At 42.1% G+C, this 14,585-nt stretch overlaps 1 protein-coding gene across 6 annotated transcripts in view; it reads right to left on the minus strand.

Annotated features, from left to right (window-relative positions):
- Window positions 1–14,585, minus strand: part of ralgps1 (Ral GEF with PH domain and SH3 binding motif 1) — a 172,266-nt gene that overhangs the window by 124,071 nt on the left and 33,610 nt on the right. For all 6 annotated transcript variants that reach the window (XM_064354379.1, XM_064354380.1, XM_064354376.1 and 3 more), the window contains 3 exons: window positions 14,295–14,425; window positions 9,658–9,762; window positions 9,179–9,229 (listed from right to left, as the gene is read on the minus strand). In XM_064354379.1, coding sequence (XP_064210449.1) covers window positions 9,179–9,229; window positions 9,658–9,762; window positions 14,295–14,351 — 213 coding nt within the window. In that variant the 5' untranslated portion in view covers window positions 14,352–14,425. The remainder of the gene's footprint in view (window positions 1–9,178; window positions 9,230–9,657; window positions 9,763–14,294; window positions 14,426–14,585) is intronic.

The raw sequence follows: 14,585 nt of genomic DNA on the forward strand, positions 1-14,585 counted from the left end.
TCCATTCTGAGAAAAGAAAACTACATTTTTTATTTTACTTTTTAATACCTCACCTGGGGTTGGGGTCAATTCCACTTACAATTCAGTCAATTCACAAAACAAATTGAAACTGATTTCCAATAGCTCAATGATTTCAAAAATCCTCATTGAACATTACTGCCATTTTTTGCCTATTCATTTTGTGTATTAACAGAATTGCAAATGGTATTGACCATTCAGCCAACATAGGTATGTAATAAAACAGTTTAGGAACATGGAAAAAAAATGTGCACATATTGTAAAAATCCAAGCAAGAAATGCACTGATTAGCAGTTCTGCTTTAACAAAAATATTAATGTTTGCAATTGTGGTTTGTGCAAGTGCAAATACAAATAAAATGTTTTATTCATGAATCTAACATATATTCATATACCAGATGAATAATAAGTCTCAAAATACAATGCAAGTCATGACTTGTATGCACAATGTGGATACACATTAAACACAGTTTAATCACATAGTTACATTGTATATTCAAAATGAGGTGTATCTGAAAAAGTCAGTGGCAGACATTATATATGTTTATTCGTGTTACCCTTAAATTACATGGATACCCTATTTATTTAAAAAATAGAAAATAGTTTGCGTTCTTGTCGAACAGTCAAAAAAAAAAAAAACTAGGTGCGTAAGCTAAATGCATATAAGATGAGAAATAGAAAATGCTCGCACACTGATATTAAACAAAGGAATGTCCACATTGAGGTTTAAGGAAGAAGATTTTTGCATCCTTAAAGGAGTACCATGGTGGTTGAACGTGACACTTCCCAGTTGTCTTCAGGCAACAACAAAACAAATGTGGATAATTTTTTTATTCTTCAGTCATTTCAATGTACTTTAAAACGTATTTTTCTAAGCCTAAATTTCCACTATAAAATCCACCCGAACCGTCTGGGCGTGTAATGAGAACTGTCGTTAGCTATGATTGACAGACCGTTCCCGTTACCATAGCTACCCCATGATACGAGCTCTCTTTGGGAGACTGAATTTTCACAAGCTAGCTAGCTTAGTTGTATATCAGTATCGATAGATACTAAGGTAAGGACGTTGACTTGTATCCAGTTACAATTTTGCTATCTAGCTAGCCAAGTTAAGATAAAAGCACAACTATAACGTCCTCATAAGCGAACTAGCAAGCTAACGTTATCGATAACATTGCCTTATGAAAGCAAACCTCCTAGCTAGCTAACGTTATCTAGCTAGCTAATGAATATAACCAGAAATAATCTAAAGGAACTCTAATTTAAGTGAACCTAACGTTAGTCAAATATTTGCATTGTCTGAACAGCAGGACGGTGTGTCCTGTCAGATTTCTTTACGAGGCGTGGAAATAGGAGTGGTTACAGTATTCGTGACGTAGAAAAATGACAACTTTCTCAACCGGTTGAAAATGGGACGATGAATTTAAAACGCATATTTCTCCAAAAATACAGAACGGACATATTTAATACTTTGCTCATTGTGTTTCTTCAATGCCTCTTGTGCAAATAGCACATAAAACAGAGAAAGTGTGAAAATCACCATGGTACTCCTTTAAACCTCAGTGTGGACATTCCTTTGTTTAATATCAGTGTGCGAGCATTTTCTGTATCTTACCCTATTTATTTATCATAAAATGTGATCCTCTTTAATTTGTTGGTCTTTATCTCCCTTTCAAATTAGTTACTTTTTATGAGGTCGTTAGCCCTTTAATTACAGCTGGGAAACGGATGATAGAACAGGAACAGAACAGAACATTTAAGTTCAAGTGCTGTGATGTTCCAGCAAAATGTTTCTTTCAACACATAAGAGTATCTGACACCGTTGCATTGCAATGCTGTAATCATACAGCTTGACAAAGTTTAGCACCTATTTTACAGCTCTGTCACCTCTCATTTGCAATGTAATTGTTACTTTGCTCCTTGCTCTCCTTGTTAAAACCAGGGTGCAGTTTTACATTCCTACCGCACCATTAAAAATGTATCCTGAACCACTATTTTCTAGTGCCTACTCTTTTTTTCATTAAGGAGTGAAGAGGGACCTTCGGTAATAGCACCCCTCCCTCCTCCAACTCCCCTGAAACCTGCTGATGTCAGTAAAGTTCTCAGTATTCAAGTGCAGACATACTCAGATGATGAGCCCGCAACACGTTGACGTGTCTTACACCTTGTCTGTGGAACTGGCCTGCCCAGTCCTGCCCCGCTCGGAGGTAACAATATTTCTCTTTTAAACGTACCGTTTAAATTAATTTTTAAAGCTGTGACTCACGTCTCACCCTCCATTCACCCAAGGCACTGCTAATCATGACAAGCTATGCAAAGGCCTAATTTTGTTTTTACAGACCTTCAGTGTCTGGCATTTTTAATCCTATTCAGCAGTGATGAAAACACACAACCTGCTTAAATTTTTCCGTCTCTTTACATAGTTTTAAAATTCTATGTTAAAAACTAATCAAAATAATCAAATTAGACTTCAACTCATAGAATTCCGTCCATTAATCAGGACTAAAAAGGTATTTTCATTGCACTGGTGCCATAAAAAAATCTTAATGAAGTTTCAGGATGTTGCTTAGTTACACTGGCAAGGTTAAACTTTCAGCTGAAATATTTATATAACCTCAGAGTTACTACTCTGCCATTTATTTTCATTCCAGCTTCTAGTCCCGTTATCATGATAATATCATTTTTACAGATGTTTTATGACATGCCTATAATTCCATAATTCTGCCCTCAGGTCCACTAAAACTTTTTCTTTTTCCATTTTATCGGTAAAGCAGCCATGAGTGCAGACAGTAAACACTTTCACTCCGGTTGTTTGCCTTATATCCCAAATTTCTCATGCTGCAAACCAATATTAATACCAAAATCAATGTCCTAATCTTTGCGCTTTTATATAAGGTACACGTACAGCATTAACCTCCCATTTTTACAGGGCGTGGCCCGTCGTGTATGCCCACAAAATTTGCAGTCAGCCAGTGCTTTTTTTCCCTCTATTTTGCAGTTTGCCGGCTGAGCTGATGAATTTTCTGCACTGGTGCACGGTGAAACCTGCAGATGCTAATTGACCAGAGTCACTATCAACTGATGTAACGGTTTCCCTGAGTACTGAAATACTCCTTCACTGGGAGAGGCTATGGCCAATAAAGCTCAGCCCCACAGAAGCCCCACCTACAGGCAAAAAAAAAAAAAAAAAAACCATAACGTATCTGGACCGAAGACTAAACTCCTGCCCAGTTCAACCGGAACTCACACCTCGGCTGAATATGCCACTCAGCAAGCCAGCTGCCCCCAAAATAATTATGTTGTGTCTTAAATTTGTGATAAAGCAGGGGTGCACAACTCCTTGTCCTTGAGGGCCGATCTGCGTGCTGGTTTTTGTTCCAACCGATTACCATTTCTTACAGCTCTATAAACTGTGCTGCTTCACTCCTGTGCTTGAGCACAGTGAAATCTCGAGGATACACTGTGACTCGACATGTGTATAAGCTGTTGCTTATACACATGTCAAATCAAGATATGATTGGGCCAATTCAATAAATGCTGGGAAATGTTGGCACAAAATCCTGAAATGGATTGGCCCTTGTTGTGCACTCCTATCACTAATCAAGATTTTGACTGTGGTAATTAAAGGGTCACACAGTTATCACAGCCAAAGGCAGCCAAGCCCTCACAAATTTCCCAATTTGGCTCTCTTACACTAGGCCATCTAATCACCTCTTAGTTAAACTGGCTAAATAAATCACTCCACCCGAGGTGAAGTCTAGTGAGTGTCTACTTGCAAAATAGTTGATATGCGTCACCCAGGAGGGTTCTACACATGACACGTGCTTCAAGTCAATTATCCTCTTCCCAGACAAACTGTGCTTTAAAATTCATGAAAAGTGTGAAATTAATGAAATCCATTATTAATATTCTTAAATTACAAATGATTTTTCTTACATGTATCTTGACAAGATACTGTTACCAGAAGAAAGTATCCAAGCAAAAAGCACACCTCTCTCCGATTTGAACCTTGAAGCACGGTTATTCCCAGCAGAAACTGCATCTCCAATTTTTAAAGATCGCTAACAGTTCAGCAAGTTTACTCTGCCGATGTCAGTCATAAATCAAATACAAGTGCCGAGTTTTCTGAGTTCTGATTTTCCTCTCGGTTTCCAGCTGCAAAGCTTCGGCGGTGTCGGTTTATATAGCGTGGGCACGGCGGCTGTTTATTCAGCCATCAGAGTAACGGGTGGCGGAAAACGCAACCGTACGCATTTACAGGCCACGAGTACCGTCTGGCGGGATTCTCCTCTGAAGCGCCGCCATGCAATCGCGGAGCCACACCGCACCGAGAGCAGCGCGCGTTGCGTCCAGCGACCGTTGCGTCCATTTTCCAGTTTGAGTAACCGTTTGGCACTGAGAAAAAGCCCGCGCTTCCACCGCAGCCGCCGTCGCGCGAGGGATGGAACGCCCTCGTGTGGCGCAACAGTGCGAATTCGAAAACGTTTCGAGGGAAAGTCGGCGTTTCCCCGCCTGACCAAAAGCACCACGGGGGCTTCTGAATTCAGAGATCCACAGGATTATCCCCTGCCTCACACACCCCCCCGCCACCCCCCCCCGAAATACCGCAGGCAGATACAATTTCACCTCCGTAGCCGTTTTCCACTCCAGAAAGTGCGGGAGCACGCTCGGAGATCTAAGACAAGGCTTAAAGCAGTGCAAACACACTTAATAACGCCCACACCAAAATGGAGGAATTCCCGACCATCAGCAAATGCTTCACAGAACACCTAGCTCTGTCCATCTCCTGACGAGAAAAAAACGCTATGTGGGCAGTGAATGAGTCTTTTTTTCCCTCCTAAAAGTTCTTTAAACTCAGCTTTTTTTCTCTCGCAGAAACCAAAATTCACAGAGCAATCAGGTATTTGAAAGTTATATAAAAGCAGAAGAACGTGCGGCAAGAGGTTTTCCCTGCGGCCGCTCTGAAGGAAATGGAAACTCTAATTGGGATGAGATAGATGGAAATTGCTGGGAGGGAGACAGATCCCAATATTCCAGTTTCCAGTGCCCAAACCCAGTCTCAGACCGACCACTTGAAAACACACGCAAGGGCAAGCACCCGTCCTACATGATGAAGAATATATCATCGGCGTCATGCAAAAACACATCTGCATGTTTTCTGTCATTTTGTTTTTCACTGACACTGACAGTTCTCATCCTGCCCTATGCAAAGTCCCCAGATCAATGGCAAAAAAAGAAGAAAAACAAGCACGGAACCATCCAGACCCACGGCGCAGCTCACTTGCGCAGACACATTTTAGGTGGCACCACCTGCGCATGCGTCCCACACAACGCACCTCAAAGGTCACCCGTGAGTGAGTGACCACAATTTGCCATGCATAGCCCATGGCGGCAGTTCCTGCGCGCTATGGGAAAAAAAACAAAAACTCATTGATGCTCATTGAGAAATAGAAGCAGTTCTTTTTTTTTGCTCTTCCTGAGAATTCTTTCTTAAATTATTATTTATTTCTTGGAGATAAAAGGTTCATGCACAACAGGGACTATTTCCGCTGCAGATGCATTTTCTAATGCGAAAGGGGGCCAATTCAGTATCTCTCAAACATTCATGAGAATGTTATGCTGACTGTGCAGGAAAAAAGGCAGGAATGCAGGTTGCACTTTTTTCCACCGCAGTCCTACAGAAAGCTTCATTAGAGCGACCTCAGCTCAGAGGTAATCTAAGGATTTCTGATAAAAACAACATGAACCCAGAGTTCTAGCATTTTCTCCAGGCTCAGAGATAAAAACCTCGAGCAACCCAAACGGTTAGATTTATCGCGGAATTACTGTTGATGTTTCGTCATTTTTGTTGCAGAGCCAAAATAAGGAATAAGAAAAACCTGTAAATGGTTTCAGCACAATACGTGGGTTTTCTTGATCTTTAGTGGAAAGAATTTAATAGTTCAATTTAGTTATTATTTAGCAGATCCCCTAATTAAAGCTTGGAATGCATATGTTCTTGGAGCAGGCAATACTAACCTTATGGAAAGTGAGTATGGCTGATATATACATGAAATATCAAGCCAGCTCAGGATTTATTAATGCTTTGTCCAACAAAACACTTTCCCTAGGGTTTGACACAGAACCACTCCGGGTGCCTTTTTTAAATGATGCAGCGTAAAGACTGACTGACAGCGACTGAGAAAAGACCAGGGTAACCTGTCTGCTGACCATCTGCACCCTGTTCCTGTTGCTGTTCTGGCTAGCTAGCGATTACATGCCTTGTGTAATAAAATAATGGAGTTCATGGTCCATAAAGGCTTTCGCACTGTTCCCATCTTGGGGCTTATAGTGGCAGGTCCAGGCCTCTGCTATGTCATTTATGAACTACAAATGGACTCCACAAGTAGGATGGGTTCACATCATAGTTTCTCAGGCAATCCCTGAAACAATTCCTACATTAATTCCTTAAAACAATCTGTCAGGTGTCCACAGACTATCAAACCACTAAAGTGTGAACAGACTTAATCTTCAGTGCAAAATATGACAAAACAAAATCCAGTTCACTGATCATGACTTAAGTGCTTAAATTGATGCAACCATGTTTTTCCACTAACATTTCCAAAGCATGATAATGAGCAACAACAGCTCATATCTTGGCTAAACTTTCATCTGCCTCTTGGCTGCCCTTACACAAACTAGTATCTTGGACTTATCAAGAGTGTCAAATACTTCTGCCGTATGTTTTTTTTAAGCTATATTGCTGGGAAAATTAGAACATTTAATTGTGCCTGCCATTTTGATTTCAAATTTAGTAAAAACTTTCTTCAATTAAAAAAAATAAACATTTCTTCCAATTGCAGTAATACGAAGATACAGAGATAAATTTGATGTTATTTTACGCACAAAACGAACCAAAGGAAAATGTCAGGTTTCACAAAAATGACGGGTTTCTTCTTTCTTCAGCTTTTTGTAATGCAAAACACCGTTTAATCCAGACGCTGCCTTGGCAGATCCAACCTGAATTACAGCTCATGTTTGGACACATTTCCCATTCCTGAGAGCTCTTGTGTCTAACCGCTCTAAACATGTACATCTACATGAAAATTAACATTGACTGCAGCCGTTACTGACTGCAGCCATAGCATTTCAGAGACTGACGTGGAAATGCTTGTCAAACAGTTTCCAAAGGGGTTTCCTTTTCAGACTGGAGGTCTGTGCATACGAGCGTGCTAAATGAGTCAAGTTCTGCGAGAGAGTGAAATATACAGTGACAGGTTCCACACTGTTGTATCAGAAATCCAGCCAAGCAAACAATTTCCTTCCTTCTGTTGTGGTGGAAGAGTAAAACCTTAGCGATCGGTTTCAGCAGAGCGGGAACTGGCGGAGCGAAGGTTAACAGGGAAAACTGTCACAGCCTATCAGCATCCTCGCCGGTTGGATGACAGGGGCTGAGCTGCGATTCGGTTGGCCATAAGCGCGCACTGCTGTCCTGCACTGTGCCACATAAGCCAACAAAGGGGTATTGCGCATATTACAGCGCAGGTGAAACTACACTTCACCCCATCTCATTTTAATGAAATACATCATAAATACGTTATTTCCTCATTAATCCTCATTATCTGTCATCGTCCGACTCATCGCCCGAGCTCAGCCACGACCCACAAACGGAAACCACTTTTGCTACGGCACAGGAAATAAGCCATAAAATCCTCCCGTAGTGCCTCCCTGAAACGCCCTAACCTACAAGCACCTGCTCTGGCCACCAGGGAAGGAAGGTGGGCTGGTATGTGCTGTGGTGAGCGGGTGAGGTGGAGGGCATGGTAGGAGGGGCCCTGGCCAGGACAGGAAGTGCGCAAAAGAGGGACCGCGGCACAGCCGGGCGGCCACAGGTCTCCACCACAGGACTCCCGCTGGCTTCGCCCAGACCGTCTCATCCGGACGGGAACAGCTGAGCTCATCTGGGGTCAACACATAGGCCTGAGACAAGGCCTCCTCAATACTGAGAACAAAATGAAGCTGACACACTGTCTCCAAGCACGCACGCACACACAGCCAAAGACGTGTAAGAAAAGTCTAATACATGCTAAAAATACAGTTTCAAGCGACTTCAAATGTAATAGGCCCTTATGTTGCACTTGACCTTGTAAAGCACAATTTTCACACTTTATTTCTCCCCCCTGCTAATTTGTACCAAGCCAGGGTGAAAATAATTGCTCACTGTTACACATCCTTCCAGGAGACCTTCTCTTGCCCTTCTCCATATTACGAATGTACTCTTATCTGATTCATCAGACATCCTCACTTTCTAAGTTCCTCTCTCTTAATACTGGCAAATATGCACTGCCCTCCAGGCATTTTGAGTGGGTATAGTGAGTTTACTACAGGGTCATAGTCTTAACTGGGACTTTAATTCTTTCAAAAATTGGAATGTATTCGTTTAAATAATAATACATACCTTACAGAATATATATATATATATATATATATATATATATATATATATATATATATACACACACACACACACACACACATAGATAAACATGCTTACATGCTTATATTATCAAGATCAGAAAATAATATATAAATATATTGTTGTGTAATTTATTTATCATTATATTTTCCATAAGATCAACACCCTTTTAATACGTTGCAATATAGCAGTATATCCCAATTCCGGTAGGGCCAAACTCCAAGCAAAATGGCAGTATAGAAAACACTGAGAGCCCCGATCGCTTACTGACATTGTCAGGACCACGGTCTTTATCATTGCCTGCAGCTATAATAGCTTTTAGCGGAAATAAGAAGATTCTCTCCAAGTTCAACCAGACCATCCCATTAACCTGCACTTAAACTGACAGAACAGATGTGGTGCACAATGCTAACGCTGGCGTATGCAGAGATTGCTGGGCTGGTCAATCGATCAGTACACCCTGTACTCTTTTTTTTTTTGGGGAGGTGGGGGGGGTGGGGGGGGATGGCGGGGGATTGCTGCTTCAGTGGTTTTTTGCTAGCTTGTCAATGTGTGCATTGCGAATTTGCTCAGTACTGTACCAAATTCTACAACACAAAATAATACAGATTCCATTTGCACAGACAAAGTGCAGAAAAACTAACAAAAAGGACTAATCACAAGCACCAAAAAAGAGATCCAGACAACCTCAGGCCACCTTTCTTACCTCTGGCTGTATCGCTTTGAATACTGGGACATCCATGAGGGTAATCTGGCTCTGCGAAAAACGAAACGGAAAAAGACTTAATAAAACATTCTGCTTCCAAATACATTTAAGTGCTACTCCAGATGTGCACACTCTATCGATTTATGACCACTGACCAAACGTTATTTCAAAAGGCCCTTTATTAACATAATTATTCTCCAGTACCCGTGGACATTCTATAATGTTTTGCCTGGAGGTCCTAAAGGGCCACCAATGGATCTGGAAATTAGCAAAGACCGGTGCCACAGTGCTAACATTTACATTTCCTTGCATAAGCCACACACACACACACACACACAGGCATATACAACCCAGCAATAGTTTTATTATGGCCACCAGGGTATCTCGGTGTCTGTCCCGGGTCACGTGACTGTGTTGATCTGTGATGTCACAGGGCCATTAATTACATTTTCAATCCCGTTCGTCTCCCTGCTACTCACAGCAAATTCCTCCGGTGTCACTTTCAGCACGTCAAACACAACAGCATCGTAGCTTTTGGCATAGTCCACACTCCGCCCATCCAGGGACTCCGAGCTGCTGCTGCCCTGCAGACGAACAGACAGACGGTTAGACGGACAGACAGACGGAGACAGTCGATCAGGATGACAGCCAGACAGACTGTCAAACAGACGGATGGACAGAATGAAGAAAGCTGACAGGTAATTCAAATGTGAGACGATGGCTACACAAAGATATGATACATGGCCAGTACCTACAACAGAGAGCAAAACTATTCGGTTTCAGTTTCATTGCCAGCATATGAATGGAAAACAGAATCCAGTCACCTTTCATCATGTTAAAATGGATAAAAACTTTTCTGGATAGCCATTAGAAATTACACGGCTATTAATATTCCTAAATTACAGCTGCTATTTATTTTCTTTGTGTCACACAACTCAGTTCACCCCGACATTGATTAAGGATTATCAAACCGTAAAACACAACAGACTGGATGAATAAAGTGCACTCTTTGAAATTATTTTTCAATTAATCTGGAGATCTCGGTCTGCTTGGGAATGCTGTGGTTCTGGGTGGGAACAGACACTGGGGCAAATCCCAGCTTAAGGCTGGGGTCCTGATGGCGTCGGCCACAAAAGAGCTGCACAGTGACATCACGGGTTTGCGTTGTGCTTGTGGGGCGTGGCTTTCGCTCTCCTGTCCTGGATGGATGGCCAAATGAGACGCGTCCGGTGAGACGCGTCCCATCGAAGAGATTCCGCTCTGGAAGGAACGTGTTCCCCGGTACCTTCTCCTCAATGTTTCGCCTGCCCCATCTGCGTCTCAGCTGTGGCTTGTGGTTTTCCTGTACCCGACGGGGGGGCCCAGGGATGGACACAACCTCCCAGTTTGTAGCAGTTTGAGCCGTCAAAGGCTTTACTAGAAGCAGGTGAGAAACAGCTCACTGTCCTACTTTAGTAAAAACCTGGACTGGCTTATATTACTACACACTGGGAATGAGGATCCCATCCCTGGGCGGCCTAATGTGCCTCACATCTGAGCTCCTCCATACAGGTCTGCCAGCACAGGGAGGAAAGTGATGGTCATTGAGTATGGCACACAGGAGTTATGGGAGCGGGTAATCGAATGCAGGAGGGGGTGATGGAAAGGTTTCTTGGTTGCTGAGATCCCTGTTTCACCCTCGGGCGTTTGAGACATGAATGCTAATGCTAAGCTCCATATCAGACAAAGCGACGTCCATCAACAAGCCACCTGAGCACCTGAGTGTCGCTAAATGAAAATGGGTTGGCGGGAGGCACGCTTGACGCTCGGCCCCATGGAGGTCACTGAGACACAGGCTGAAGGTTTTTATTAAGGTTTGGCACAGCTGTGAGGGGAAGGAGGGTGAGACAGAGGAGGCAGGAGGGAGGGGCAGAAGCTCATCTGTGGTTCTGTGGTTTGCGGACAGGAGTAGTTTGCAGGGCTTGCTAGTATCTGCCGTTCTACCATCCTTGAATGGTACCATTGTACCATCCTTGCAAAAGTGATCATGTACCCGCTGGGCTAAAAAGTGCCTTGACCTTCCACAAGGTGGCAGCACTACACTTAAAATTATTTACATCAGATTTTGGCTCTTCATTCAAAAAGGCATACGAATGCTAGCAAGTGAAATAGCAGGAAACAGTTAAAAGGGGAATAAATTCTTTGCACGCTATATGAACAATATATCGCAGATCCTTTTTTATGTGTATCCTGTACCCACGTCAATGCTGTCACTACTTTTCTGACATGCATTTATGTATCAAGTCTTTATGGCCCTATAAGTTACTCTGCATATGAATATATGTTTAATGCAAAGAAAATAAATATAATTCAAAACTTAATTGTTCATTCACTTATGCATTACATTTTAACATTTTATGATATAATTTCTCATTTAGCACTCCGGAAGTACAATGATGATATTGTAAACATTTTCATGAATCACACAATGTCAGGTTGTCATTTTGATTAAGTAATCCTTGTATCACACAAAAGTCATTAAAACAGAACAAAACCACTGCAGAGGACAAGCACTGGCTACAATGCAGAGCAGCTGTGGCAATGCTGGCAGTGAGGCTGAACGTTAAGGTCTCAGAAGACAAAACCGGATTAACATGGATGGGTGATTTTTCAGGACCAATTATCATCTGTTACAAGACAAGACAAGCTGGGAACATTGGGCCAATGGCTCTAAGATCCTCCCAAAGGCACTGCTGTATCTATTCTTTAGAGACCTTCATAAGAAAGGGTATAGAAAGGCACTGTCAAACTTTCACCACCTTCAATCACTTTAACCTACTCTCTTTATGAAACAATGATATAGTTTAGAATAGGATCATAAGGAATGACAGGTTATTAGTATCTATCCAAGGCCTGCAAATTTCCTTCAGCAGCTTTAGGCGCACACGCTTCCCTGCAGTTTTGTATTATGCACAAGAACAAGACTGAATGCACATTTCCCGATAGTTTCAACTACACAAAGTTAGTTAGCCCAGACGTTAGCCCATTAAAACCCATTTAAAATGCAGGACTTTTTGTAAGAATCCCCCCTGTCTTAAATAAACCCCATTATCTCCAAAACTACATAAAGTACAGGCATTGTTCAAAGCTCTAAATAAAGTACATTTGTGCCAAAATGACCAAACCCCTGATCCTATGTGAGCCTAACTCAGTAAACATACGGGACATATTTATTCTGAAAAACAGAAAGAAAGAAATCCAAAAATCATTTTGTATTTTCTTTATTCTGTAGTGATTACATGAACTTTTCTTACAGGTCAAAACCATATTTCTTTTTCCAACTGTACCCCTGGATGTATAAATCACCAGGATAAAAGTTTGGAGTGTATTGAACAAAGCAGTAAATACGTGTTTTCCCAAAGGTGGGCTCAAGTGTCCTTAAACTCTCTCCAAATTAGAATACTGCACAAATCTTTTTTTCCAGCCATAGTCTACTTCCAGAAGCTGATTCTATTGATGTGGTACCCTCTGAAATCCCGCAAAATGAACTATTCTTTATTTAACGATTCCCTCTAACCCCAGTGTCCTTTAGGAGAGCTTCTATGTACAAAACATGTTCATAATGGTTATATAATGGTTATCACACACACACTACATTCACCTTGAAGCAATCAATCCATTTGGTTTTACTTTGCTGACCTGTGCTCAGCTGTCAGGCTGCAAAATCAGGCTTAAGTAAGTTGGCAGCTGTAATTTGCACATGCAAACAGTGGCTGTATAAAATGACGCATACCCTCCCAGCAGTGAGGGAAGTCATGCCTTTCACCAGTAGCCTCACATGCGGACACATACACACGCAATCTATTTACAAACATATCAAATCAAATCATAAGGGATTTACAATAATATAATGCCCTTTATACACTATTGCAGCGCCCTTTATGCAAGCACTTGCTGATAAGCAAACAAAGCACTGATGAACAATCGAGCTGCCACTTGCGTGCCATGCGAAAAACGGTGAATGTAACTCTGTATGCAACAGAATAGCTAAGCCACAGCTTCGGTTTGAAGGAAGCTGTAAACCACATTTTAAAGCTGTGCAAACGAGCATGAAGAACATGAGACTGTAAGGTTACTGTGATATATACAGAGTTTTCAAGCAGGGGCAAAAGTCACGATGGGTAGATCATAGAGAGGGTTGATTTTTACAGGCAGTAGCTTGCTTTTAGCTCATTTATTCAGCAGTAGAATGTCTAATTGAGATAATTTGTTTTACTGTTTGTAAGAAGGTAAGAAGATGCTTTTTCTTTTTTGGAAAAAAATGGCACTTCTCATTTTTGAAATTCTATTTACGTACCTAGAAACTCTCTTTGGAAATAATGGAAATAATGCATTGAATCTTCTTAGCCATGTACAAAGAGTGGATTGATTACTTATGGCTCAGAGGGGGATTTTGGTGACGCCAGTATCATCACCCTAGTTTTAGCAGATGTTGGACTTGTTGCTGACAGTTATTGGATTATAAAATACCATAGTCATCATCATGGGGAGTCACCCCTCCTTCGGGGAAGGGGACTGCTTTGTTATTTCTTTTATATCTCTAGCATGATATACAGGTTATAGCACAGCACCTTGAATCAATGACAGATAAAAGCAGTAATTTAAGAGAATGTTATTGTTAGACACCAGCATCTAATTTCATGGCCACTGGGCTTTAAGGGTTTAAAATGACGTTCAGGTTTCCCGCTCCCACTCTTGAATTCGTTTTCGGATCTTTGCTGACAGCTGACCAAGTCTTGGTTGCGTTGACCTAGTTCTTGAGCGTTACCTCTACCCCATAACTGCTTTCAATGACATCAACTCAAATGTGTTTCCAGGCCTCATTACATCAAATGAATGTTTGGTGCAAGCTTTTCACTGCATTCAGAGGACGACCAAAAGAGGTCAAAAACATTTGAGGGGATTTACAAAGCAAGTGTTGCACCCTGCACCCACTTTCGTTAAGTCAAGATTTTACACGTAAGATACGAAATGATGTCTGCTTGCACCGAGCCCAGGCAGGCCATCTCATTGGCTGTCCTTGGCCATGATGCGTACGGGTCAAGGCCGTGGCAGCCCGGTCAGTGGGTGGACTCACCTCTGGAGTGGCGGAGGTGACCGTTACGCTGGCCATTAGTCCATTCCTCCTGTACATGCCGGCGGCCAGGTAAGCGGGGAGGGCACACCGCGGGCCTCAGCTGAAGGACACACATGACCTCTCATCCATCCCTGCAACGAGACAGAGGCACCGATGATGTCATAATGCGCACAACACCACAGATAAGTACAGCAAATAGATCAGTCTCCCCAACACAGTTAGAACCAAACGTACTGTATCTGACATAGGAAACAATCCGATGTCTATGGACGTGTCTCTACAATCGAGAAA

This window comes from Anguilla rostrata, chromosome 10 (assembly GCF_018555375.3).
Source record: "Anguilla rostrata isolate EN2019 chromosome 10, ASM1855537v3, whole genome shotgun sequence".
NCBI lineage: Eukaryota > Metazoa > Chordata > Actinopteri > Anguilliformes > Anguillidae > Anguilla > Anguilla rostrata.